At 42.8% G+C, this 27,948-nt stretch overlaps 1 protein-coding gene across 9 annotated transcripts in view; it reads right to left on the reverse strand.

Annotated features, from left to right (window-relative positions):
* Positions 1–27,948, reverse strand: part of LOC147016050 (WD repeat-containing protein 7-like) — a 210,497-nt gene that overhangs the window by 181,968 nt on the left and 581 nt on the right. For 6 of the 9 annotated variants that reach the window (XM_085848741.1, XM_085848746.1, XM_085848745.1 and 3 more), the window contains exons 2-11: positions 20,788–20,959; positions 20,389–20,495; positions 20,045–20,123; positions 16,750–16,924; positions 16,538–16,614; positions 14,813–14,932; positions 14,542–14,687; positions 12,900–13,002; positions 12,488–12,635; positions 7,331–7,573 (exon numbers count right to left, since the gene is read on the reverse strand). In XM_085848741.1, the coding sequence (XP_085704867.1) occupies positions 7,331–7,573; positions 12,488–12,635; positions 12,900–13,002; positions 14,542–14,687; positions 14,813–14,932; positions 16,538–16,614; positions 16,750–16,924; positions 20,045–20,123; positions 20,389–20,495; positions 20,788–20,946 (1,357 nt within the window). In that variant the 5' untranslated portion in view covers positions 20,947–20,959. The remainder of the gene's footprint in view (positions 1–7,330; positions 7,574–12,487; positions 12,636–12,899; positions 13,003–14,541; positions 14,688–14,812; positions 14,933–16,537; positions 16,615–16,749; positions 16,925–20,044; positions 20,124–20,388; positions 20,496–20,787; positions 20,960–27,948) is intronic. The other 3 variants (XM_085848744.1, XM_085848743.1, XM_085848740.1) reach the window with 2 other exon arrangements.

The following is a 27,948-nucleotide window of genomic DNA, read 5'->3' on the forward strand; positions in this document are numbered from 1 at the left end:
TACGCTGAAATTTTGATGTTTTTTTAAGTTTTGGTCGTATTCATAACGTGTTGGTCGTATGCATAACATATTAGTAACGGGCACAGAACGTTTCGTTGTCTTATAGATAACTTATACAAACAAATGCTTAATCTGTTGTCGGCGTTCACAACCTATGCCCAAGGATAGTTTAACTTAGGCATAGCGCGCTGCACGTATCGCCGACGAACTCGTGGCGTAGCCTGTTAAAAAACCTGCCGCACGCCGATTTAAATCATAACCGCCTGATAATTGGAAGTGTCAACCACGCAGTCACACCTTAACGATTTAGCCAGCGTATGCCGACCTATGAAAAATGTGTCTAAAACGCTGGCACACGTCCAATACGGTATGGGTAAGTTGCGTATACGTTAAGAGCACGCTGAAAAACGATAAAGTACGCTGTCGTATTTCATGGTACATCTAGTACGTCGTGAAATTTCAAGCATGCTGAAAATTTTACGACGTACTCGCCGTATGGCTCACACGTTTCGCTATGCTGGGAATAAGTTGTAGGCACGATATGCGATCGTTGACACGTCGACACAAGTTCCTTGTAAGTTACTCATAAGTCGAAACACGTCGAGGTAATGTTTAGCAGACCCGAAACTTATTTTCTCCGTCAAGGCACATTTTCTTTTTTTCTCCTTGGCTCCGTGAAGGCATGTGACGAAATATCTGAAGTTGTTGTTGTTGTTGTTGTTATTTTATTTTATTTTTTTTTAGTCTATCACGAATTTTAAAATATATTCGGACATTTGCTTTTAAGTTTCGACGTCGACGTGACAATATCCTCAAACAGAAAATATTCACAGAGGAAGAACTAAGAATAAAACATGAGCAAACTGAAGAGGCAATCGGACGTGACATAACGGCACGTGACGAAATATCGGAAGTTATTGTTTTTTTTTTTTTTAAACGCTGCCAATACGCCATTATACTGTAAATTAGCTGTAAATTAGAAACACGCTCAGTAAGGTCTGTGGTCGTCCGGAAGACGTCAATCAAATGCGTCTACATACATCAATATGCGTTGGAGGTACGTTACACATAGGTTCAAAGCACATTACTCGTAGGTTAGAAATAAGTTTTGGGTATGCTAAGCATTACCTCGACGTGTTTCGACTTATGAGTAACTTACAAGTAACGTGCCTCGACGTGTGTCAACGATCGCATAACGTGCCTCGACGTGTGTCAACGATTGTGTAACGTGCCTACAACACATTACTCATAGGTTAGAAATAAGTTTCGGGTACGCTAATCATTATCTCGACGTGTTTCGACTGATGAGTAACAAACAAGTAACGTGTGTCGAAGTGTGTCAACGATCGCATAACGTGCCTACAACTTATGGCCAGCGTAGCGGAACGTGTGAGTCATACGCTGGCATACGTCGTAAAATTTCAAGCATGCTAAAATTTGAGGACAACCGCAAAGTACAACGATGAAAGCCAGCGTACTACGACGTATGGCAGTGTTTTTCAACGTGCTCTTAATGTTATCAAAACTTACCCATAACATATTGGACGTGTGCCAGCGTTTTAGACAAATTTTTCATAAGTCGGCATACGCTGGCTAAATCGTCAAGGTGTGACAGCGCCTTTAACGATGTTCCGGGCAACGACGGATCGCATATACGACAGATCTGCCAGCTCTGAAGAAAAAAAAAAATGAAAAAAAAATGTAACTGAAAAATTCCTATCGCCGAGTGATGTAGCCTCGTATAAAAATAGCACATACAATTATGTACAATGTACAGTACATAATACCTCATAATGATAATAAACGACAGTGTGGCCCTGTTATAATGCGATCGTTGAGGTCCATAAAATGTCATCGCGAAAAAAACAGGATCGTGCCAAATTGGGATTCAAGGAAATCGGCTTTCAAACTGAACCAATGTTTGCACGTTTACCTTCTAGCAAGTATATTACCTTTGAATTGAAGAATTCCACGAATAAATCATTGTTCTTAGTCGACATTAAAACACGAATTTGTTTTTGGTGAAGCTTTTTATGTTGTGAAAACAATCACACTGTTCTGAAAATACATATCACAATTGACAGGTGCTCGTTTCTTCATTTGTAAATTATAACATCGATGCAATGATTACGTATTTATAAAATCCAAACGCTAATTATTCACCATTCTATAATCGATGTGAGAGGAGATTGTAAGCTGCTGCTAACAACACCGATGGCCGTCATGAACAGGACAAAGGTAAAACAAACGCGTCTTCCGTCTCTCTTGGATGTGTGTTACAATTGCCGACAGTATTCAGTACAGTAACATGCTGTACAGGTTTGTATCCGAGGAGCAATAGGCTACACCATATAGCCTAGGTGTCGAGGTTTGTGTAAGTACAATGTTCGAAAACTATATATACCGTATTTTCACGACTATAAGGCGCATATAAACGTCTTAGATTTTTGTCAAAATGTGCGACGCGCCCTATAGTGCAGTGCGCCCTTTGTGTGTCGTCATTGTAAGGCGGACGTATTTGTGAACATTAGAACTGGGGGTAAATGTGGGCGTGGCTTATGTATAAAAGAACAGGTATGTGCGGTATGCAGAACATTGCTGTTTTAACAACCCCGAAAATGGCAAAGAGACACGCTTATGAAGCTCAGTTTAAACTGAAGGCGATCAGCTATGCGGAGGAACATGGGAATCGAGCCGCGGCGAGGAATTTCCAGATCAACGAGTCGATGGTTCGAAAGTGGAGGAAGCTGGAAAACGAGCTGCGACAGGTGAAGAAGACGCAGCTGAGTTTCCGTGGAAACAAGGCGAGGTGGCCAGAGTTGGAGGAAAGACTTGAGCAGTGGATCGTTGAGCAAAGAGCAAGTGGGAGGAGCGTTTCGACGGTCACGATCCGACTGAAGGCAGTATCGATAGCGGAGGAAATGAAAATCGAACATTTCCACGGAGGTCCGTCTTGGTGCTTTCGCTTCATGAAACGGTGCCATTTTTCCATCCGGACCAGGACTACGATAGCGCAGCAACGTCCGGCGGATTATCAAGAAATGATGGAAAACTTCCGCTCCTACTGCAGCAAGCACATCTGCGACAAACGGATCCAGCCGAGCCACATCACCAACATGGACGAGGTGCCGCTCACGTTCGACATCCCGGTGAGTCACACGGTGGAGAGGAAGGGAACCAGCACGGTGGCGATACGCACAACGGGGTATGAGAAGGCTTCGTTTACTGTTGTGCTTGGCTGCCACGCCGATGGACAGAAACTGCCGCCGATGGTAATTTTCAAGAGGAAGACTTTGCCTAAAGAGACGTTTCCAGCAGGCGTCATTATCAAGGCAAATGAAAAGGGCTGGATGGACGAGGGAATGATGAAGGAGTGGCTGAGGCAGGTGTATGTAAGAAGACCGGGTGGTTTTTTCCACGCATCACCTTCGCTCCTGATTTATGACTCTATGCGTGCTCATCTCACCGACGACGTGAAAATACAAGTGAAGCAGATGAACGCTACGCTTGCTGTGATTCCGGGAGGCTTGACAAAGGAACTCCAACCGCTGGACATCGGCGTGAACCGGCCGTTCAAAGTGAGGCTGCGAGCGGCGTGGGAGCGGTGGATGACCGAAGGAGAGCACAGCTTCACAAAGGGTGGAAGGCAGTGCCGGGCGAGTTACGCCACAGTTTGCCACTGGATTGTTGATGCCTGGGCTAACGTGTCTGCTGGCACTGTTGTCCGAGCTTTCGCTAAAGCCGGCATCATTTCGGAGGAGCCGCACGGTGCAGAAAGTGACTCTGACGGCGAGGAAGGTGGACCTGCTAGGTTGGGTTTAGCGCAGTTCGATTCCGAAACAGAGGATGAGGATTTCGATGGATTTGATTAAAGACTATTACCGGTATTTGATTGTTTTAGTATTTTTGTAACTAATACTTTAATAAAGCACAACCAAACTCAATTTTGCTCCCGATCTATTTTTAAATACGCACACTTGTGTGCTTGTGTGAGTGTGTTGTTGTACGGCGGACGTACGTAGTAGAGGATATTCATATAAAACCCGCGCCCTATCGTGAGGAGCGCCTTATGTGTGTGTCAAATACAGGAACGGCACACACAACTGAGACTGCGCCTTTTGGCACGGTGCGCCTTTTGGTCGTGAAAATACGGTATATATATATATATATATATATATATATATATATATATATATATATATATATATATATATATATATATATATATATATATATATATATATATGATATTCACACAACGACGACGTCACTTAACGACGCGTTTCTCAGAACGTAACTCCGTCGTTAAGTGGCGCATGACTAGTTACTTTTTGGTTGGAGGTGACTTTTTTTTTCCTTTTAAAATGTATACTCACTACCGCACCACACTTATATGTATATGTAAAATGATTCCGGGTGTGTGTGTGGTGAAAGAAGAGATAATGTTTCCGTGTGGCACATGGACTTATCGCTCCCAGGACCCTCCGCTCACAGTTTGGAACCATATAATGATTGGAATATAACCATGAGGCTTGTCACAAGAGGATGGAAACTTGTTATGCTGCCCTAAAGATGCCCTAATAAGAGCGAAACCGGTCGTCAACTGCATTTTCATTCAGTTGTGACAGCTTCTGACATAAATAGCAAGTTGAAAATTCCTTTATCTTAAATATCTTGAGGTTACATTGGACTGAGCAATGACCCTCAAAGAACACCTGCAAAGATGCAAGGAGAAGTTCAGGGCATGGGTAAACCTCGTCCGGAAACTGGCCAGAATATTGTGGGGAGCGTTAACACTTTACGCATGGCAAATTCTCACCTTATATACTCGAACGGAGAGTATGTCGCGCCAGCCTGGTTGGCGAGTGCCCATACGAACGCCATAAATATTCAGTTAAACGCCACGATAACAGTTTCTGAAATACTCAAGTCAACAAATACTGAGTGGCTTCCTATCCTCTCCAACATTGCTCCACAAGCCATCCGAAGAGATGCATTTTGGTTATCAAAATTCCAGCCCAGCGCCTTCTTGTTGAACATCCGCGCTGCCGCCTCAAGTCCGGAAAACCACCATGGATCCGCGCCAAGCTACTTATCAGAGCCCATAAAAGCGAAACTGACTTGTGGAGGGCCAGCTGGGAAGCTGCCACAGTTCCTAATAACACACATTACACATGATCCAACCATTGTTCCACCCCGCGTCACACTCCCACTTCGGCAATGGACAGCCCTCAACAGGCTCTGCACTGGACAGGACCATTGCAGAAGCAACCTCCACTGGAGGATGAGGCCAGATGCGCTCTGCGACTGCGGCGGAGTCCAGACAATGGAGCACATCACATCACACCATCTCTTGTGGCAGCTATCAGGAGGACTTTTAGCCCTCCACCAACTTACCCCTGAGGCAGTCATATGGCTACAGAATCTATACGTTCGACTTTAGCGCACCCCATATCGGTCATACGCAAGACGAAGAAGAAATACATATAATTACATTTAACATCGTAATTTGCGCTGCGAGAAGCTCTTCCGGGAGCCACAGATATAACCGTGTGTTGTGATGGTGACATCACAGCATTCGGCTTAAGTTGGAGAAAGGGTTTTACAGCATCATCACTCCCGACCGCATTCAATAATGACTCCTTGGGATTCTTAGGAAACCCCAAACGACCCTTGGGAAAATCCAAAGGGGATTCTCATGTGTAGCATTGGGATTCTCATGCATGTACTGCTTGTGAATGTTTTGCAGCTGTAGAGGAATTCAGGTAGAGCTTGAAACAGCAAAGAGCTTTCCTTGTGTAGCTTTTAATGGTTGCCTTATGCAGCTTTTTTCAGCTAGAAGAGCATGGGAGGAGTCAATATATTTATAATCCTAGCCACCTGGATTGATTGATTAGGTGAGAGTTAATTGGTTATTCCCTCCAGCCACAAGCGAGAGATGTGAGTGGGTCTTTGTTTTTCATTTACATATTAACTGATATTGACATTTGCACGTGGTACATGCTTGGGAGCTTCAGTGTCCGTTTCTGTCTGCGCTGTCACTGATGACTCTCCAACAAGCGATGAAACTGGTCCAGTCTATAAAATTCAAAATTAAATTGTTTTCCCAGTCCTGGCTGCAGTACAATCCTGTTGAGATGTATGGGGCTGTAGCTCTGCTAAGCTCATGCCCAATAGGCAGAGCCTATGCACCTATTTAGCCAGAATGAATCTTTTTAAAATTGAAATTGTTTCTGGATACCGCTCAAACTGTTTTGTGTACCAGACAGGATAATGTGTGTCAGGCATTTCCTGTTAGCCAGGATGCAATGCATGCAACAATAGCTGGTGTGGCACTCATTTCCTGGCACCCACTACAGTGATGGGGTCTGATCTTGAGATATCCATGTATTCTTCAAAATACAATTACGATTCCCCTCCAGATGTTATTGGTAAGAATTCCAGCTCAGTGGGCTGACAGTGGATAAATCTTTACTGTAATCAGTTAATTTGGCTAATAGACAGCTGTAGCATAAACCCTCCATGATGACAACACCATCTATTAAATTGAAGCCAAATTTAGGACTTATCCTTTAACGAAAAAAAATATCAGGGGCATATAACCAAATAACCATTCCTTTCAGGACGTGAGGCACATAGAGCTGCCGAAGCAGTTTCGTTTAGCTAAGGAGTACAGTCCTGGACGCGTCGCCACTCCAACGCAGGATACTCAAACGGCTTATTACCCCAGTAAGTTGGTACTCATTTTGTCGACCTCAGAAGGATCATAAGCTGAGTTAACCCACCTGATGATATTTCAATGGCACGACAGTCGCTTGAACTCAGGACCCTAAAATCTTAAGCCAGCTACCTTAACCGTTAAGCCAACACCAGGCTTCAGGGACATATCCAGCCAACTAAACTGCGTAGTAGATGGATATGACCCAGTGTTTTGAAAACCTCCCTTATAAAACGAAAAATAAAATTTCTTTTCTTTTAACCGCAACAATATTCCAAAGACAATGCTCAGGCCAGCTACGTGGAATGTATGGAGTCAATGCCAGTGACTATGGAAGCCCGAGAGATGTGTTCACGCCATTCCTTCGTCCCCAAATTAAATCGTAAGGATGTTTTATAAACAATACACATCAGTAAAGGAACAAAACTATTATCAGTCTGATTCTGAAATAATATTTATGAGAAATATGTAATCCATTGATAGGACAAGGATCATAATGAAAAACATGCCAATGGATCATGTGGATTATCCAAATTGGAAATGTAAGAGGTTTTGAAGGTGAAGGTTATAAAGGTGATTGGTTTTACACGAGATGAAGACAAATTAACATACCCCTGCATGCTGTATGGGGACCCTGAAGGAGCTGGATGGCAGCAGTCTGCGTGGCTGGTACCAGCACGATGCTCCCATCGTTACGACCGCATGCGAGCTGTCCCAACCCTGCCAGGTAGAGGCTGGCGGTGATTAACAGGGGTCCTTTGTCACTTGTGCTGAGCTGATCAATGATGCCAGCTGGAGACGGATTAAGGCTTTTGAAGTAGGTCGCCAGGCTGGTCACAATACTCACTGGTAAGTCTATAACGATAAAGCAGAACAGATAAGCATGGACATGTCTGCTGTTCTGATATTTGTTTAATTTTTATCTTCTGTATACAGCGTCAAGTCTCATGCAGGGGATAGAACACAGAACGGAGCAGGTGCGTGGAAGAACACAGAACGGAGCAGGTGCGTGGAAGAACACAGAACGGAGCAGGTGCGTGGAAGAACACAGAACGGAGCAGGTGCGTGGAAGAACACAGAACGGAGCAGGTGCGTGGAAGAACACAGAACGGAGCAGGTGCGTGGAAGAACACAGAATGGAGCAAGTGCAAGGGAAGGACACAGAAGGTGAACAAGATAGATACAGCCACACACTCTTTATCAAGGAAGTGGAAGGAAAGCCTGAGGATTCAGAAAGAGGTGGGGTTGAGGGGGGTTCATGGGGGTAAAAATATCATGATCATAGATGGGGGAAACATGTGTCTTGATAATGTGGATTTTTTTCCAAGAAAAAAAAATGTAAGAAGTGGCTTTGAAGGGGCAGATGATGAAGGTGCTTTGTTTTACAAGAGATGAGATGGTGGTGAAAAGCGGTCTTGAAGACGTGGAAGGAAAAATGACATTGAAGGGACGAAGGAAGTTGGTTCCACAGGCGGGGAAAAAGGGGGAAGGAATGAGTGGAGGTGAGGAGTGAGTTTGGATTTTGGGAGATTCACCGGAAGGGGATTATTGGCAGACCGTGTATGCTCGGCAGAAAAATGGGTCGGGACGGAGGAAGGGAACAGAGCACGGAAAGGGCAGGGGATGCAAACCAGAATGGAGGCGGTAAAAAGACCACCGGCATGTCTGTGGTGCGAAAGTGAGAGACTACAATATTCTTGAAGGCCTTAGTTTCCACACGATCATACTGACCAAGATATGAAGCAGGGCCCAGACCATCAAGCTGAGCAATGTGGGAGGCAGAGGGTCACCAGCCCAGAGGAGAGAGAACAGCACTCCATCAAGCTGTGCATGAAGGCATTGTAGGTAGATATAGTTCAGGTGTGCAAAGGAAAGACTTTGCAAGACGGAGCATGCTCAGTCGGCAATTGGCTTTTGAAGCCAACTTAGATATGTGGCTTGCCCAAGAAATACCATGGCTGATATTGAGGCCCAGGAGCTTCAATGATTGAATTTCCTCAAGAGGATTGGTAGTAAGTAGTGGGAGGAGGTGGGATTGCCAGACGGTCCTTTTGGAGAGAGAGAGTGAGAGTGTGCGATTTGTAGGGATTGAAAGACATATTCCAAGTGTTTGCCCAGCTTGTGATTTTGTTAATGCTAGGTTCCCACTATCACGATGTGCGGCACGATTGAAATTGTGGTCTTCATCGTGGACTAATCGTGGTGATCCTATCAGATCTTGAGGTCAGTCGCGGCAATCGTGTTAATCCGAGAAAATTTTTGAACGCTTCAAAATTTTTCAATGATCAACACGATCAATTGTCAGTCGGGATCATCGTATCAGATCGTATTGCATCGTAACAAAGCGCGACAGATCGCATCTAATCGTGCTTCCTAATCGTGGTAATCGGGATCGATCTTAGACAAGACAAACACCACGCTCTGTGAGACCACAATTTCAATCGTGCCGCGCATCGTGATAGTGGGAACAGCTTTCAGAGAAATTCCATGATCAGCTACGAATGGCCAATCGTGGCGTTCGTAACGGATCGCACGACAGTGGGAACCTAGCATAAGATCTGATGAGAGGGAAGAGGCTACAGCCTGCCTGTCTGAAGGATGAGGGATGTCACGACAAAGGGTGGAGCAATCAGCAAATACTGTACATAAAGAGGATTTTCCAGAGAGTCAGATAGATCGTGAATGATGATCAGGAATAGGACTGAATTGGGACAACAAGATTTTGAAGCAAATAGAGAATTGAGGAATATTCGGCGTTCTCATGAGCATATTAAGCCGTGGTGTCATTTGAAGAGGAGCACACTCCAGAGACAGATTTAATAAGGCATCACCAGGTTTTAGAAGAGGGAGACAGGTTTGAAAGTTCAATCTTGAGGTTAGACAGATGTTGTTTTCTGACTCTCCTGAGAGTGAACACACTTGTTTGAGAGCTTTTTGGTATGCACCGAGATCGTCTTCTTGTGGTCGCTGATACATGTTGCTGCGTTTGAGCCTGGGTAGTAACTGATGAAATCTATCTGTCTGGGTTCTTCCCGACATCTTTGTTCCCTTCACATTTCTTTCTAATTCTTTTTCACAATTCTCTTTATTCATTCTAATTCTTGCTTTTCTTTTCTTTCAACTTATTTACTCTATTTTGTTATCTATCTCTCTAAGGAGAAGTGAATTATTGCATAAATTTATCTGTAAGGCTCACTTGGCTGTACCTGCATGGATTTGAGGGTTGTGGATTAGCGGCTGAAACCCGACTCCTAACCAGGTTCCTCCTGATGACTCAATCTTTACTCTTTACTTCTTCAGGATCCTTCTTGGTCTTCCGTTTCATTCGGTCAGATTTGCCTTCCAGGAAGAGAAGGCAAGTTGTTTCAGAGCAACTGCCTCACCGAAGGATTCAGTGTACCATGGATGGGAAGAAGGGTATGATAATTGAAGACGAGATCGGATTAATCTGTGCTTGAGAGAGCAGGTTTCTGCGGAATAATTCCCAGGCTGAGTTAACATCAGGGACAGTAGATATGGGAGACCAGTCCTGTTGAAAGATGGCTGTTTGCAGTCCCTGCCAATCGGCTTGAGTGAAATACCAGACATGACAGTGTTGAAGCAGGTCTCTCAGCCCAGCCAGAGAGATGTTGACTTTCACAAGCATATGATTACATGAACCAATTGGAGCAGAGGAAGAGGATGAGACATTTGTGGGAAAGTTGGTCATCACCACGTCCAAAAGGGAGGATTTGCCATTGAAAGAAATCTGGGTTGGAAAGTTCACGGATTTGGTCAATCCCATGAAGTCACAGAAGTCCTTTGCTGAAGTGCCATGACTGGTGAGAGAGAGGTACCAACACCCAGCCAAAATGTATGGTGATAATTGAAATCGCCACATATGAGGAAGAGAGAAGTGGGATGACTAGTTAACAGTTTGCTTATGTTGTCCGAGAGAGATGCAGATGGGGTCGTCACCGTTAGGAGGACGGTACAACACATGCACAAACAAGAGGTGTTAGTGGTGGGGAAGTCACAGCCAGATGTACTCCTGGGGGTTGTGAGGTATAAAGATCAGTACAAGGGCAGTGGGAAATTGAGTTATTGATGTAAAGTGCAACTCTACCGCCGGGTCGTGGTTCAGGCTGATCAAATAGGAGGAGACAATAACGGGGAGAGAGACGAAGGAGTGAGGGACAGCTTGTGGGAGGAAGGATTCTGTTAAACAGATGACGTCCGATTTATCAGCAGCAGCTTGGATTGAGAGATCTGTCAGGTTGGAGTGAAGACCTCGGATGTTTGATGCACAAGGGAAGGATTGTGTTTGGGGGGTGCAGTGGAGGGATTGTGTGTGGGGGGTGCAGGGGAGGGATTGTGTGTGGGGGTGCAGGGGAGGGATTGTGTGTGGGGGTGCAGGGGAGGGATTGTGTGCGCGGGGTGCAGGGGAGGGATTGTGTGCGTGGGGTGCAGGGGAGGGATTGTGTGTTGGGAGCGCAGGGGAGAGATTGTGTGTGGGGGGTGCAGGGGAGAGATTGTGTGTGTGGGATGCGCAGGGGAGGGATTGGTTGTGTGGGATGTGATGGGGGGAGGGTGGGGTTGGGTGTGACTCACACCATGTGAGGGGGGAGAGGGAGTATTGGTGCACTGAGCACTTGGCTGACAGTTTTGCAAAATTTCATGAAGAAGAGAAATCGATTGTGGTGAAGAAGAAAAAGGAGAAGAAAAATAAAGAATACGAAAAGGAAGAATACGAAAAATACGAAGAATACGAAGAAGAAGACGACGACGACATATAGCACTTCTGAAGGAGATACAAGGGTTGAAATGCATTTTATAAATGATTCTAGATGCTTTTAAAGGAAGAAACATTTATATTTAACAAAGATTCAGTTTGGAGATATAGTATTTTGAAAAGTGGGGAGGGCAGAGGGAAATGCAGAGCTGGCAGAAAAGGTCAAAATAAAGTAAAGTGGGAATGAGATTGTGTGGATCGTGGGTTTGGAGGGAGGGAGTTGAGCACTTGGGCTTGGGGGGGGGTGGTATGGAGAGTTTGAGGACTCAGGCTTGGAGGGGGGAATTTAAGGACTCGGGCTTGGGGGGGGGAAATTAAGAACTAGGGCTTGGAGGGGGACTTTAAGGACTCGGGCTTGGAGGGGGAAATTTAAGGACTCGAGCTTGGAGGGGGAATTTGAGGGCTTGGAGGGGGGGTATTTGAGGGCTTGGAGGGGGGATTTGAGGACTTGGGCTTGGAGGTGGGGGGGGATTTAGGATTTGGGCTTGGAATTTGGGGGGGGGAGAAATTTGAGAACTTGGGCTTGGATGGGGGGGGGGAATTTGAGGACGGGCCTGGAGGGGGGGTGGTATTTGAGAACTTGGGCCTACAAGGGAGAGTTGAGGACTTTGGCTTGGAGGGCGGAGTTGTGGATTTGGGGTGGTGGAGGGGGTTGAAGACTTTTGATGGTGGGGGAGGGCAGAGTGGATTCCATCAAGCAACGTCTTCAAGGAGCACATAGCTGGACAATATTAAATCCTCATGATATATTTTACTGTTATTTGCATAATATTATTGAAGTCATATTTTACATGTGGAATTTCTGTGGGTACCTGGTATTCCTTAATAATGCTTGATATTTAAACCTGCTTGCCAAACTGTGTTGGTGACATCGGTGCTCCCCTTCAAGTCTGACTGCCAAATTTTATTTTCATACTCGCACACAGCGAAACACCCTTGTTATTTCAACTGTCTCAATTATTTAAGTAATGGACATTTTGCTGGGCTTAAAATCATACCGCATGCATGCATGTGGTCAGTAGGTAACTGCCAGACAGCCAATCGGCCAGAAGAGTCACCCCAGATGAGCAGCTGAGGTAAGTGCATACCTCCTGACCCAAACGTGGTGGGAAAATAGGCCAACACAGGAGAACATAACAGCTCCTGCTAACACAAACAAACGTCAAGGTAGATTCTTTCATCAAAACTTAACCAGAGAATGATCTGATGTTATCATGTCATGAACTAACAGACCCTTCCAAGTTATTCATTTCACTTTGAATGGAGCTATTTTAGTCTTGCTCATTCACAAGTCTGAAATATGCTACAAGCAAACATCAAAAGATTTTGACAACACCTGTCTTGTGGACAGTTTGCAAAGATATAAAATTATTCGGAAAGACTCCTCTCGGAGAATACTTTGGCCCACACCTTGTCACATGGTGGAGTCACTGTTTTGTACAATAATGATGCAGGTTCTCTTTCCAACACTCGACCAACATCGCTCCTGAAATGTTTGCTGTTTGGAGAGCAGCTGTGGTGGCACGACACAAATGTCAATAGTCCATCACTTCAAACTCAAAAAAGATTTGTTGTGAACATCTATACCATACATTAACATACAACTCGCAAAAGTAACCGATGCTTCGCTGATGGATTTAAAAGACATGTTGTAATTCACAAACATTCTGCTCTATTCACTCGATAATTTGCCTGAGGTCATCTTCCATCTGCTTGGAAGTCAGATAACATCACCTTCATCAACCAACCTTACTGCTTATATTTATGGCATGAGCAAAAATCACTTCTGCTTTGCTGCAAAGCGTTTCTTCAATTGCATTGTGCCACCCGGCACTATACGATTGAAGAAATGAAACATTTGGAAAATTTTGAATTCTTCTCACTGAGATTTCAACATCACCGTAATGCATATTGTCAAGTTGTTTGAACTTTCTTTATATACGAAGAAGATGATTTTAATACTGGATACCACTGGGTGGCACTACACGATACACATATACATAGAGAGAATTGGGGTCTTCCTCCCCACCCTTCCCCACAGATATGCTACCCCAACAGAAACCATAGGTGGGTACCTTTAGGCAACATGCAAAATTTGGTTGGATTTAGTTAAGCAGATTTTTAGTTTTTGAAGCAAATATAAACAAACAAGCAAACAAACACAAATTGATTATATATTAGATGGAGTCTCACCAATTTGAATTCAATGATTTGAATACATGACAATGTAAACCACTTGCCAATTATAATACTGCTGCATCAAATAGGTCTGGAGTTCATCAGTTTGTTTTTGTTTTTTAAGTTGGAGCCATCAATTCGACTGTATAACATCTGAGAGTTTCAACATATCTCCTTTGAAGAGATTGCTGCCAGATGAAATATGTTCAAAGAAATAGTCAAATCTGGGCCACTCACCAATTTCTTTAAGAAGATTCACTTTGGCTGCAGTTGCAAATAATTGGATGTGTTGAAACTGGTCAAAAGGGTTCTGCAAATTTGGATCAGAGGATTGGAAGGAGGTTTGGTTTAGGTCCCCCCTCTTGGCTATGATCTATAGGGGATGAGGGTACGTCCATCCATTGGTATCGTCCATAATGGATTGATCTCCATTGAGTCCAGCGCCATACATTTTTGAAGATAAACATGTGGGTTTTAATTGGCATATGCTTCATCAAAATAGAAGCTATAGCTCAGATTTTTTTTGAAAAATAAATAATTCTAGCCAATTCAAACTTTTTCCAATTTAAATAGTCTATTATTCAAATTGGCCAGTCAACTGTCATGTGCTTTTAACTTCAGTTCAAAGATAAACATCTACTTTGACATCCATCACAAGCGTTCTTTTATTTATTTTTATTTGAAACAAAACTAGAAAGTTGGAATATCTGAACAAAATCATTGTACAAACTTTCCCAACAACAATTTTTGCTTACCTTAAAGACAAAGCCAACAATTTAGTACAATTGACGTCACGTTTGAAATATAACAATCAAAGTACTCAAGCTTACATACAAAAAGCATTCATAAAATGTACATTTCCGAGTGTACACACCTGGAAGGAAGTCTGTAAACCCAAGCACCTCCCTCCTCATCCCATAGCAGTATGACGCCTGGTGCTATAAATTCCCCCCCAGCCCAGCCTTTCCCTGGCTCTGGCCCAGTGGCACAAAGCAGAGAGAAATCACCGGAATCCAGAACCTGCGGATAGGCACGGTGGGTGCAAAAACTTGGAATGGACATATGGGTGGTGGATGGAGGTCCTTCCAAAAAGTGATGCATAATGTGAGTGCGAGTGGAAAAGTGCAATGCGAGGATGAACCCACTCTCCACGTGAATTGAGAGATGAGGAGCAGGCAGCGGTGACTATAAGGGCAAACAGTTAGGCACACACAGTCAGACACCGAGATTGGCTTCGACTCTTCTTCACACAGTGGTTCTCCCTCCTGGCAGACACGAACAGCCCAAAATAACAACCTCCACAAGTGATTATTACTTTTTGTTGTTGTTGTAATAATAATTGTTCAATACATCATTCTTGTGAAACATCAGGCAAATTTCAAAAATGAGAATTACTCGATCTGATCGATCACTCTCAATTTATTTCAATTTAAATCTTTAGGGATTATCTATTTATTACGTCGTGGAGGAGAAGTTCAGGCCAATGCATACATGGTGTGTATAAAGATGTAACGAGGTTTGAGGGAATAGCCAATGTATGAAACATGATGATGCATATATATTAACTAATATTTGGAGTATTTTGCCAGACTTTTTCTGAAATTTTTAAGTAATGTATTAATTTCAATTAAACGTCAAATCTGTTTGACAACAAAGTATTCCCTTTCATTTAAGCTGTATACTTATACTTTAATTTATCAATTGGTAATTAGTTCATGTCCGATAGATTTGTGTTCATGCATTTATATGAAACTGACTGTAATGTTTAATACGTTGATTATTTTTTGCAAGTTCTAATGTTATATACGTAAAAGGTTGTTAAATTATACGATGATCAATGAAAGGTTTCTGTGTACAGGCATTGAAGCCTGTGGAGGAAACACACAAAAACCCAAAGGGCAGTAAGTTTGCAGACAGACAGGCAGACAGAGGAGAGGGGATAAGGAGGACAAAACAAAGAAAATAAAACATATTACAGTACGAGAAGTAGAGGGGCAGGGAGGAAAAGGAATTAAGGTGTCAACGAAAGTAGAAGAGATTGGGAACAGGTATCGGAGGAAGCATAAGATGCTGATGGGCAGCAGTCCGAAAGACTGGAGATAAAAACATGAGACAAGACACAAGCATGGTAGTTGATATATTTTATTAATTACACCACAAGCACGAAGCAAAAAGTGGGGTTGAGCAATTGGTTCACCTTGACTGTCCGTCTGCGTCTACAAATGTCAGTTTATGATTGAGGAACAACTCGATTTCAATTGATAACGAATGTAGCGTGCTAAATAAGGTGGTGTGTAAGACAGTGCATCAACAGAGGTAAGCACCAACATCAACAGAGATAAGCTTTCAATTTTTTTTCCTACAACCTTTGAAAATCCATATTTTATTTCAATTCAACTATATACTTAAACACTGCAGAACACAAATCACCTTTTTAGCATTCAAAATCCTTCTGTTTAGCAGTACAGTGTACATGTACAAAATAGTACGGCATTTTATGTCATCACAACCAATCAAATTTGCCACTCGTAGACCCCGCCCATGTCAGTTTCTCATGACAGCACGGGGTAATATGTTCTCTGAACTCTCTAGCCAGTTATGGAATTGAATTGATTAATCAGAAATTCATCTCAGGCTTAACAAGGAGCTTTAAACGGGGATTGTCTAAATAACAAGGACATTAAGAAACATGAGACAAATTAATATAGGACATAAAATTCAAATGTTCTTTTTGACACTGGTGCCAGGACTTTGTCAGCGATCCAGACTGGCCATTTTATCAAAATGAGCAAGGAGAATATGCCCAAGTGAAACAGTAATGAGAACAAATAGAACGACGATTGAAGAAAATGTGATGAGAAAGTACCCACCTGAAGGCCAGTGAGGGCCGTGGTCAGATTCCACACCTTAATGTACCCTGAGAGTGTAACTGCAACCACGTGCTCTTCTCATATGCAAAGTATGGTACAGGGTTACTTACACAAGAGCATATAAAGTTGTTCAGTTATAAAATCTACAAGAAACATGTATCTTGATCTGTACAAAGAACATTCCACAGAATGCACATTGCGAGCCCACGCACCATGTCCCCCTGGTGATGAAAGCACTGTGAGGGTTGTGACCCAGTCTGGAGAGATCTTTGAAACCAGTGAGTGAAGGATTCCAAGACTTGCTGCATCCATAATAAGGACCTCTGGGTAGTTTCCATGGCAGAGCAGGCGGTTACTGCTTATACCTCCTGTCCCACTGTTATAATACTAGGGGGAATTGACAGGCCAAGTGAAAGAGTACAAGGGTTATCACAACTACTGAGGTTGTTTCAATGAGATACTGTTTTTTCTTTCTCATACTAAAAATACTCAAACAAGATGCTTCCGATATCTGCGGTGCTTTATCGTACACAATAAGATATTCAATACAAAGTCGTCGTCTCGAGTATTCAGAACCTAGTTACTTGACTGCATCATTCGTGGGGGCGCAGCTTGGCCGCTTCCGCGTTTCCGCATATGGATAAGGCGGGAAATATATCCAGGGTACCGGCACACAATGACCTAGTATTTTTGAAAGGTACCATAGGAAGTCTAATGTTTACAAGTGAATGCTAGCAGGTAAGACAACTGCCTTAGCATCCCTTTCAAAGATGGAATGCTGATTGATGCAAAGTCCTACCAGCAAAATGTCAAGGTGATAGTTTCTAATTGGGTCTGGAATTGAACCAGACTTGTAAAGACATTTGTCTTGAGGATGTTCTTTGCTAGTAGGGACACAAATCCCAATTACGACTTGGTTTGGTTACAGCTCAAATACATTTCAAACTTGCTTGTGGAAACAAGGCAAGAGTTAAGATGATATGCAAGCAATGCCGACTCATTTTGGCATCTCATATGTTGATGTTTAAACAACAAGCACTATTTCCCATCGTAAGGAGTGCAAACCTGTTATGATGCTTATTTGCGTTATTTGCCGGAGTGCACACTCAGGAGACATTATGAGGATGTTCATTTGCCAAAATATACAAGCTATTATGTTAACAAATTCGAATTGCGAACATACCCCATGGGAGTTCATTCGTACAACTCTCAGGTGAGCGATAGCACGGATGGCAGATAGTTTTGAAATTTAAGATTTTCATCGAATCAGAAAAAGAAACCAGAACACCTCACAAGAGTGAGGGTAGTTTCATATCATCATTTGCGACTTACTTTTGCGTTGGGCATCACCCAGCGCATTTAATTGTATTTGGCAATTCCATGCCAAATACACTATTATTACTGGAATTCTTTATTATTCTTTATTTTCGTCACACATCCATTGCCCTAAAACTCCTCCTAGGGCTTTTGTCTAGGAGCACTAAAAATGTCTTTGAAATGGGCTGCTTTCAAGGAAGTGCAGTGTCAACTTTTGACCTTGAAATTCTCAAAGTTAAGGTCAAGGTCACATAAAACGTCAAAAACACATTTTGCCCCATATCTTCACCCCACGGAAAGATACAGGTTAGCCGCTGACATTTTCTGATAGGGCACAACAGGGCCTACAAAAAATCTTCTTTGAGCAAAGTTGTGTGACCTATATCTTCTGAGATCGGTTGGGGTCAAAGTTCAACAAAAACACATTTGCCCCATATCTTCGCCCCACGGAAAGATACAGGTTAGCCGATGACATTTTCTGATAGGTCACAACAGGGCCTACAAAAAAAATCTTATTTGACCAAAGTTGTGTGACCTATATCTTCTGAGATCAGTAGGCATCAAAGTTTATGATGTTGCAAAATACATATTCGCTGCAAGCGAATGCAGCCCTCTCGTTTTATTTATTTTTAATAACAATTTTAAGAAAATGGGCCAACAGGGCTGTTTCTTGGCCCAAAGTGCCAGGATCGCACTTTGGGCTCAGTTAACGCCTGGGGAATGGTCTCTAGAATATACCTGTCAAGTTTGGTTCGGTTCCGTCCACTAATAACCGAAAAATAGAAATTTTAAGAAAATGGGCCGAAAGGGCCGTTTCTTGGCCCGAAGGGCCGGAATCGCACTTTGGGCTCAGTTAATGCCTGCGCATATGTGTCTAGTATATGCCTGTCAATTTTCATCCAATTCTGTTCACAAATAATGGAGAAATAGACGTTCAAATGAACTGTACACAAGAAAAGAGAGAACGCGAGCGGCGCTTAGACCCCGTGGGGTGGAAGACCCCACAGGGTAAAATCTTTTCTGATACACAAATCAGACTGTTTTTGCACGAATAAGGTTTGGAGTGTAAAATGTATCGTTTTGCTTTGAACAAGTTAAAATACACTATTTGACGAGAACATGCATTAGAATAGTGATTTAGAACAAACCAGAAGGGGATTGTTTGATGTCGTGACTTTGCCAGATATGCATCCCATCCACATTATTACATCAATTTAATACTTGTACCAAGTTTGATTTAAATCCCTGAACCCAGGTTCAAAGTATTAAATAATTCTGGCTGCCAGACCATGGGCCCGATAAGGTTGAAATTTAAAACATACATAAAACATACATACATTAAAAAAAACCATTTCCCATGACCACAAGACCATAACTGTGACACTTCACGTCGATCAATGAAGCGGTTCAAGAGAAAGAATTTTAAAAAGATTTTCATTCGATCCAATATGGCAGGCAGACCATGTGACCTATTAATTATTTGTGAACACCCTGGTATCCCCAAGGCATGGGGAACATGTATGTGGTTTCCCCTCGATCTGTCCAGCCGTTCTGGAGAAGATTATTTTTCATCGTTTCAGGATAAATCCAATAAGGCTGCCAAACCATGTGACCCATGACATCATAGGTGGGAACTTTCTGTTTTACATGGATAGGCGATCATACCTGTAAAGTTTCCCTTTGATCTGTTCAGCCATTTCGGAGAAAAAGATTTTTGAACGTTTTTATGTTAATATATATATGGCTGCAGAACCACATAACCGATGATGTCATAATTATCATTAAAACATTCCACATGAGTAGTCACACCTCTGGTGAAAATTTTAGTACCAATCGGATAAGCAGTTGTAGAGAAAGCAGAGAAAATTAGCATGGATGTACGTATGGACGGACGGACGGACAATCTGAAAACATAATGCCTCCAGCAACTTCGTCAGCGGAGGAATAAAAACAGACTTGATTTGAATGTTATTCTCGATTCCCCCAAGAACATATGTAGTTTGCTACATTCCCATTGTAATGTAATCAGCAGGAAACAAATGTATGAGCCTTAAAGATAAGAGCTGAAAGGAGCTTTTGTTAACCTTACAGTGAGGTGAGAGAGAGAACAGGTGAAGACATTAGATCAAACTTCTGACAGCCAATCTAATATCACCATCGATAGATTTTTGGCAAAAAACTGAGACTCACATGGATGCCAGTGTGTGTGCAGGCAAGCTTGCTGAACTCCAGACAACGTCCATCACTTACGTCCCACAAGCACATCTCTCTGATGGACAAGAATCACATTTGCAATGGCTCTTCAATGGTATTCAAAATAGATTTTGCACTGGATTCCACAGCAACACTTTGAGGTAGCTCCATAAAACCAGAATTATTTAAAGAATGAATGATCCATAAAACCAGGATTATTAAATTTTTTAAAATGTAAACCAAATTAACTAGCCAGTTGGATTAGGCCAAATCACCTCCACACATTTTTTTCCATAACCCAAATGAGTTTGCAAGTTTGGTTCTGCAGTGGCATCACCTACCCATTATCAGCGGCGCTAACGAAGCAGCAGCGGTCGGGACCCTGGCCAGCCCGACACAGGCATGTGATGGCAGCTGTGTGACCGAAGAGGAGAGCACGAGGAACAATCTGCCATTTTCAAAAAGGGAGATAAAAACCCTGGGATTACATCAGTTAAGTCCAAATACAATACACAGCTTATCGACACAGATTACGGAAAGATATTACCAGTGGATTTAAAAGAGGTAGATCAAGTTGAGTTGCATTGTTACCATAATTATTGTGCATTTCAATTTTTGCAGAGGTTTGTTTCAATGACATATGAGCAGTTCATAGGCACAGCTGGGGACCTATGTAAGCCCACCTGGGACCAGCTAAGAGACACTAGATCATATGGTTCCACCAGCCAAGACGATCATACCTGATGATCTGTCGTTAAGTCCCACAGACAGAGTTGACCATCACAGCAGCCAGTTATGAGCGTGCATTGATCCTCTGCTAGAAGTACACTGCAAACGCAGTGACTTGGGGCTTGTCGTCCCCACAACACAATAGGAATGACGAGGGACTGCCCACTCATCTCCACCTCGTTACTGCACATGCACACAATGCACAGTTAATAACATATCCATTCACCATGGGTTTTCAACCTGCCAAAGATGTTCTTTCTCACAATCCCAAAGCTGAAACATTAGTGGTTCGGCAATCATCTCCAGATTTTTCATCAGTGAATGTAAATAAATTTGCATATATATTGCCATGTGTGCTGAAGAAACTGTTGCTGTGTAGCGATGGACAATCACGAGTTAAATGATGCAGTCAGGTAATTAAGCCGAAGCCGTTTCTTGTCTCACAGGAAAAACGAAAAGTGCGGCCCACCAATATCCATAATTAGCCAGCGTTTGACTGGAAGGCTTTCATTAACTTGCTGTACGAGTACAACGAGAAGGCTTGTCATCTCTGATGGGCAGAAAATACGAAACACCTGCTGTTTTACTAACAATATGTTTTGTGTTAAATTTCCTTTGTATCCTCAAAACAAACAAGCAACGACCAATATCATGTTAACTGCAGCAGGTAATAAGGTAGAATGAGTGGATGGTTGAATAACATCGGCAATCAAAATTGATGTTATTATTGTTGTATTAGCCAGTCCCCATCACCCACCCAACCACCCCTACCCGCGTGCAGCGGGAGACGGGGTTTTGCAATTGTGTGTGTGTGTGTGTGTGTGTGTGTGTGTGTGTGTGTGTGTGTGTGTGTGTGTGTGTGTGTGTGTGTGTGTGTGTGTGTGTGTGTGTGTGTGTGTGTGTGTGTGTGTGTGTGTGTCCAAGTCATAACTTTTTTTTTTGTTACCATTTGATCTTTTGTTATCAAATTGTCAACAAACATTTATTATGAGAATAAGGAGAAAATATTAAGTAATTGGGTCAAAATGTAAAATGGCAAAGTCGTAGTAACTATATATAGCACTTGTTAGCCCGGCCACAGTGCATGAAGAGGGAGATCACTAATTTTATTTTATTATTTTTGCCTTGGAGATGAGTTCTAGGAATGTGAATGCTATACTGGGGGAAAGCCAATTACAAGGAGGCTCTTTCCTGTAAACTGTTTATTTCTCGGCAAGAGAAAATGAAAAAAAATGTTCAGGGCTTTTTCGTTAACCGCAGAGTGATAATGACAACAAAATGGTATATTACGACAATGATAATGTAATGGTACATAATGATGGTGATTATGGATGAGATAGGATTTGTATACGATCGGATTTGTTTACTCCCGGATGAGATTTGTACATGAGCAAGAAAACAGCAAACCAGAAAAGGAATCATCAATCTATTTCGCAACATATTTCCAAAAACAGGTGCAAATTATGGATCGTACACAAGAAAATGAAACAGACACAAACATGGCCCCAATGATTGCAAAGAAAAACAAAAAAAACAGTAGAATCACAAAAAATAAATATCAGCAGAGAGACTCTTACAAATGGGAGAATGACAAAAGAGCAGGAAGATTAAAAAAAAAAAAAGCTTGACAGGTTAGGGATCGATAAGGAAGGCTCTTTGGAATGGCTAAGAAAAGGTCAAGTTGGTTGGGATGGAGAACGAGTCATGACCAATGCCCAAGACCAAGGACACTACACTAATGCCTTTAAGAAAATGGCGGGATTGACCCAATCGGACAAATTCAGGCTTTGTGGTGTAGAAACAGAAAGTACCAGTCACCTCCTTTTGGGATGTTAAAAAAAAACCCAAAAAACTCATGTCAGAACAGCTGTAACACAGAAAGACATGATGGCGTCTGTGGAGTAATTCACTGGAACATCTGTAAACATTTCAACATCCCAGTCCCAGAACAATCATGGAGGCACAACCCAAATCCGTTCCTTGAAAATTAACAAATAATGCTCACACATGACAAGATGATCCCATCAAGTGTAGACATTGCAAACAAAGTTTTGCATCTGGACATGGTGCTCAAACACAAAAAGGAAAAGTCAGCATCGTCTTTCGAGGTTTCAGTTCCCAATGACTTTGGACTAAATATGCTGCAGAAATCAGAAAAATGACCAAATACCAGGATCTGAAAAATGAGGTCAAAGATGTGGAAATTGAAGAATTACATGAGCCTTTGATACACAAACATGGAATGACTTCATGCTGATGGCCAAAGACCATTTTTTTTCCGAAAAGAAAATATTTAATGACAATCTCAGGTCATCCCCCATCCTGATCCCTGATCTTTATTACTGCCATTAACCCTTCCAACCCCAACCCTCTCACCTGCTGATTTCAGTGGTTTTTTTTTTTCTCCTCTTCCTCTTCCTCTTCCTCTTCCTCTTCCTCTTCCTCTTCCTCTTCCTCTTCCTCTTCCTCTTCCTCTTCCTCTTCCTCTTCCTCTTCCTCTTTCTCTTTCTCTCTCTCTCTCTCTCTCTCTCTCTCTCTCTCTCTCTCTCTCTCTCTCTCTCTCTCTCTCTCTCTCTCTCTCTCTCTCTCTCTCTCTCTCTCGCAAACGCAAGGGGCTGTTGCTCAGTCTCTGGCGGTATGTGTGGAGCCTGTGTTGCTTTCTCTCTTCTTATCATCTTCTCCTCTCTCTAATGTATTTTTTGGGGGTGTTCCTTGTGTATAAACTGTTATCAATGCTTTATCGATTACTTGAAAATTGAATTGGTTTCTTCTCTTCTTTTTTCCACTCTTGTATATAATCCTTTGCTTTGTTGTATTGAATTTTTACCCTTTATACTTTTTTGTAATAAAAGGACATAAAAATCAAAAGTCTCTTTCTTTTTTCTCTCTCCCTCTCTCCCTCTCTCCCTCTCTCCCTCTCTCCCTCTCTCTCTCTCAAACGCAAGGGGCTGTTGCTCAGTCTCTGGCGGTATATGTGTGGAGCCTGTGTTGCTTTCTCTCTTCTTATCATCTTCTCCTCTCTCTAATGTATTTTTTGGGGGTGTTCCTTGTGTATAAACTGTTATCAATGCTTTATCGATTACTTGAAAATTGAATTGGTTTCTTCTCTTCTTTTTTCCACTCTTGTATATAATCCTTTGCTTTGTTGTATTGAATTTTTACCCTTTATACTTTTTTGTAATAAAAGGACATAAAAATCAAAAGTCTCTTCTCTATCTCTATATCTCTCTCTCTCTCTCTCTCTCTCTCTCTCTCTCTCTCTCTCTCTCTCTCTCTCTCTCTCTCTCTCTCTCTCTCTCTCTCTCTCTCTCTCTCTCTCTCTCTCTCTCTCTCTCTCTCTCTCTCTCTCTCTCTCTCTCTCTCTCTCTCTCTCTCTCTCTCTCTCTCTCTCTCTCTCTCTCTCTCTCTCTCTCTCTCTCTCTCTCTCTCTCTCTCTCTCTCTCTCTCTCTCTCTCTCTCTCTCTCTCTCTCTCTCTCTCTCTCTCTCTCTCTCTCTCTCTCTCTCTCTCTCTGTCTCTCTCTCTCTGTGTGTCTCTCTGTGTGTGTCTTTCTCTCTCTGTGTGTGTCTGTGTGTGTCTGTGTGTGTCTGTGTGTCTGTGTGTCTGTGTGTGTGTGTGTGTGTGTGTGTGTGTGTGTGTGTGTGTGTGTGTGTGTTTGCTAATCCCCATTCATTGATAGTTGTGGCCAATTGTTGCCCCACTATCCCATGATCAATTTAACCTTGCTCCTCCATGAGCCACATTATTGTAGAAAAAAGAAAACTGACTGAAGACCACATTTCAAACCCACCAACTCAATCAAGGCAGGCAGCTTCAGCCATTAAACCATACAAGCCAAACAAGTCCTCCCTCCCTCCTCATCTGCGACCACCTCCACCATCCAATCACCCCCTTTACCCCTTCCCTCCCTCCCCTTTTAAACCCTCTCCCATACACCGGATACAGCTCACAGCTCTAAATAACTCCAAATATAGAAAAAGGCTTGTCCTTCATACAAATCAATAGACATCAAAACGACTTCTTTCTCAAAACCTGTTCGTGATGGATATTTTGTTGATTGCTCCATGATATTAGAGGCTGAAATTATGTCCAATGCCATTTAAATTGGTTGAATTCAAGGCTAAAGGGTGTATTGTAAGTGTAAACTCCAAGGAGATGTTACAGATATCCCCTAACACCACACTCATCTGCTCCACTAACCTCTCGCAATACTCTCGGATGCATATTATCCGGCCCTGGCGCTATATTATCACTATTTTTCTTGCGACTTCTTTACTTCCATCACTCCGACCTGGATCTCCTCTAAAAACCCTTTTCTCACATCCTTGATAAATACTCTCAACTATTGGTAATCTCCCTGACTGTTCTTATGCAAATATTGAAGCAAAATAACTCTTTAATAGGCCTTCCATCTCACTTTCATCACCAACCAATCTCCCCGTGCTATTCCTCAATGGGCCCACAGTCCTCTTAACGTGTTCTTTACCACTTAAAGAAAACCAGACTCGGTGGTGTAATGGTTAGAGCGTCCACTCTGAATGTGGGAGGTTGGTGGTTCTAACCCCGGCCGAGCCGTCCCAAAGACTTAAAAATAGTACATGCTGCTTCCTTGCTTGACGTTCAGCATTTAAAAGAATAGGGCGTGAACAACCAATGCTGGAAAGCAATGGCAAACCACCCAGTATAAACCTCATCAAGAAACTGCTTTCGCAGCACCAGTGCTCAATCTGTAAAGAGTTTGATCCATCAAAATAAAACCCAATTTAAAAAAACAAAATAAAACGAATACCATGCTGTTATGTTTAATATTTTTGGCCACATCCTTTTCATATTCTCTTTTGACTTGCCAAGTTACTTGCCTCATGCTAACCAAGCAAATTGCAATGATAAATAAAACACTTTGACATCATGTCAGATGGTCGGGTTCACCTTAATTGTTTTGGTGCTTACATTATGAGCAGGGACCAGTGTACAGTACACGTCAGACAATAATACATTCAGTGTGTACAAACCTGATATTGTGCGTCTAGAAATCATTGAATAAAGACACATCAATTGCACCATGCTCCATGGAGAGCGTCGGTCCTGCCAAAGCAGCTTCTTTGCTCGGGTTACAATCCTGGATGGGTCGCCAGTCCGATACATGAAACTCAGATGAATGTGCGGTAATTTCGAATTTGTTCAGGGTGCCGGCGACAGCTCACCTAATCTTCACAAATGGCATGCACTTTGGGGTCTTTAACGTCCACCAACTAATGCTAACAGATGAGATGCCCAGGTTAGCATCCATACAAGCTTGACAGCAGACAATGCAACAAATCAATTAAAAATGAAAACTGTTCATAGCATAACAATCTTGAACGAATGCTAAACATTGACGTTACCTCTGACCAAAATAGGTTTGACTACAGACTTTGCCTGCCTCCAAAATATTGAAGAAAGCATCGCATCTTACACTTGCTTCAATATTTCGGAGAAAGCCAATTCCGTCGTTTTGTTCTCGCAATCACTCCAGTTACATTCATAGCAATGACCAAAATTTGATGTTGTGACCTGATGCAGTGGAAACCAAGGCCTTCAAAGTCATGGGGATCTCCCGTGATGAAGCTGAGTCTGAGCCTATCACTATCCCAATCGCAGACAGGACAGTAGTGTCTCTGTCTTCTACCGTCTCCTTCCTGGTCTTGAACCCTTTTCCCTTTCTGTAATCTGTCCCCCTCCCCTGTGCTCCACAGGTTTCCACAGGGGGCACATGGTGTGCCAGCACCCCTCTTCTGGTGAAACATCCAGCATCCAGACTCATTCCTCACCTCCACTTATTCGTTCCTACTTTTCTCCCACTTGTGGAATCAACTTCCTCAGTCTCGTCAATCCCATCCTTCCCTCCAAGGCTTCAATCCAGCTGTTTTCCACCATCTCAGGTCATCCCCCATCACAAACTATGATATTTTCTACCCCCATTAACTCTCCCCAAGCACACCTCTTTCCAAGTTTGAGTTTTTCCGTCCACTTCTGTGATTGACAATTTGCAGCTGTTTCCATGTTGTTCACTCTCGACGTCCTCCCCTACCCCTCATTCTTCCCAACATCCAATATTTAGCCCAAGTTCCCACTATTTTGTCCCTTAACCCAGCTGTTTGTACGTCGCATCCCCCCTCCATTTATTATCTCTGCCACTGAAGGTGAAGGAGGTTATGTTTTCAACTGTCTGTCTGTTTGTGTACAGGATATCTCAAAAAGTTGTGAACGGATTTGGACGAAACTTGGTGGACAGGTTGGGTGTGCAACAAGGACGAACTGATTCCATTTTGGTGAAGATCTGAATCCGGATCTGGATGTGAGAATCATTTAATTTTTAAAGTGATTCTTCACCATTGAGAGAAGGTACAAGGATATTGACCGGAACGGTAAGTAGCTCAACATTAGCTCGGTGTGATCGAGTTGTTTTGTGTGTCGTGTGTACGTAGCAGATGTCTGATTCGACACACGTATCATGGTAAATGGGAATGGGTATAGAGGATAGAACAAAAACAAAAGGGGAACACGGACAGTGGTGTTGTGTCCCTGGGTTGTTGGGTGTGTGGAGACGACACGTGTTCGATGGGTCGAGCGGCCATCTCCAGAGTCTGGGTGTCCCGGTGTGCTCCTTGGACGTAAAGGGCAAAGGTCACACCAAAAGAACAAAGCTGGAATTTGCTGACTGGGTGAACTGCGAGGATGTGCACACTCAGGGAGGTTATTTATTTACATCATTCCAAGGACCAAACGGACCATTTAGTACATCTTTCACTGTAAAAACGGTGTCTTCACACACATCGTGTTCATCATTCATCCAGAGCTTCAAGTTGGCAGCGCACCACCAATCTCAGCTGGTCAACCACCATCAGTACCGTTCATCTTTTCTACCCTCGTTTCCTCCTCCCCCTCCTCCTCCTGCGTCCACCGTTGGAGCTTGTGCGTCCATATCCAGCCTCGTTGGCACCTCGTCGTTCCGTGAAACAGACATTTTGCACCGCAGCGAAACACTTTCATCGGAACGAAGTTACGGGGCAAGTAAATGATGTGGTATTTGTACAACAGAGACCCCGACACGGACAAACAACGTACAGGTGTCTCCTCCTGACACCTGTTAGTCGTGAACAACAAGAACCACAAAAAATCAGTGAGAATAAA

The sequence above is a fragment of the Eptatretus burgeri genome, chromosome 12 (genome assembly GCF_056783735.1).
Source record: "Eptatretus burgeri isolate ZD-2024b chromosome 12, Ebu_testis_v1, whole genome shotgun sequence".
In the NCBI taxonomy this organism is placed as follows: domain Eukaryota; kingdom Metazoa; phylum Chordata; class Myxini; order Myxiniformes; family Myxinidae; genus Eptatretus; species Eptatretus burgeri.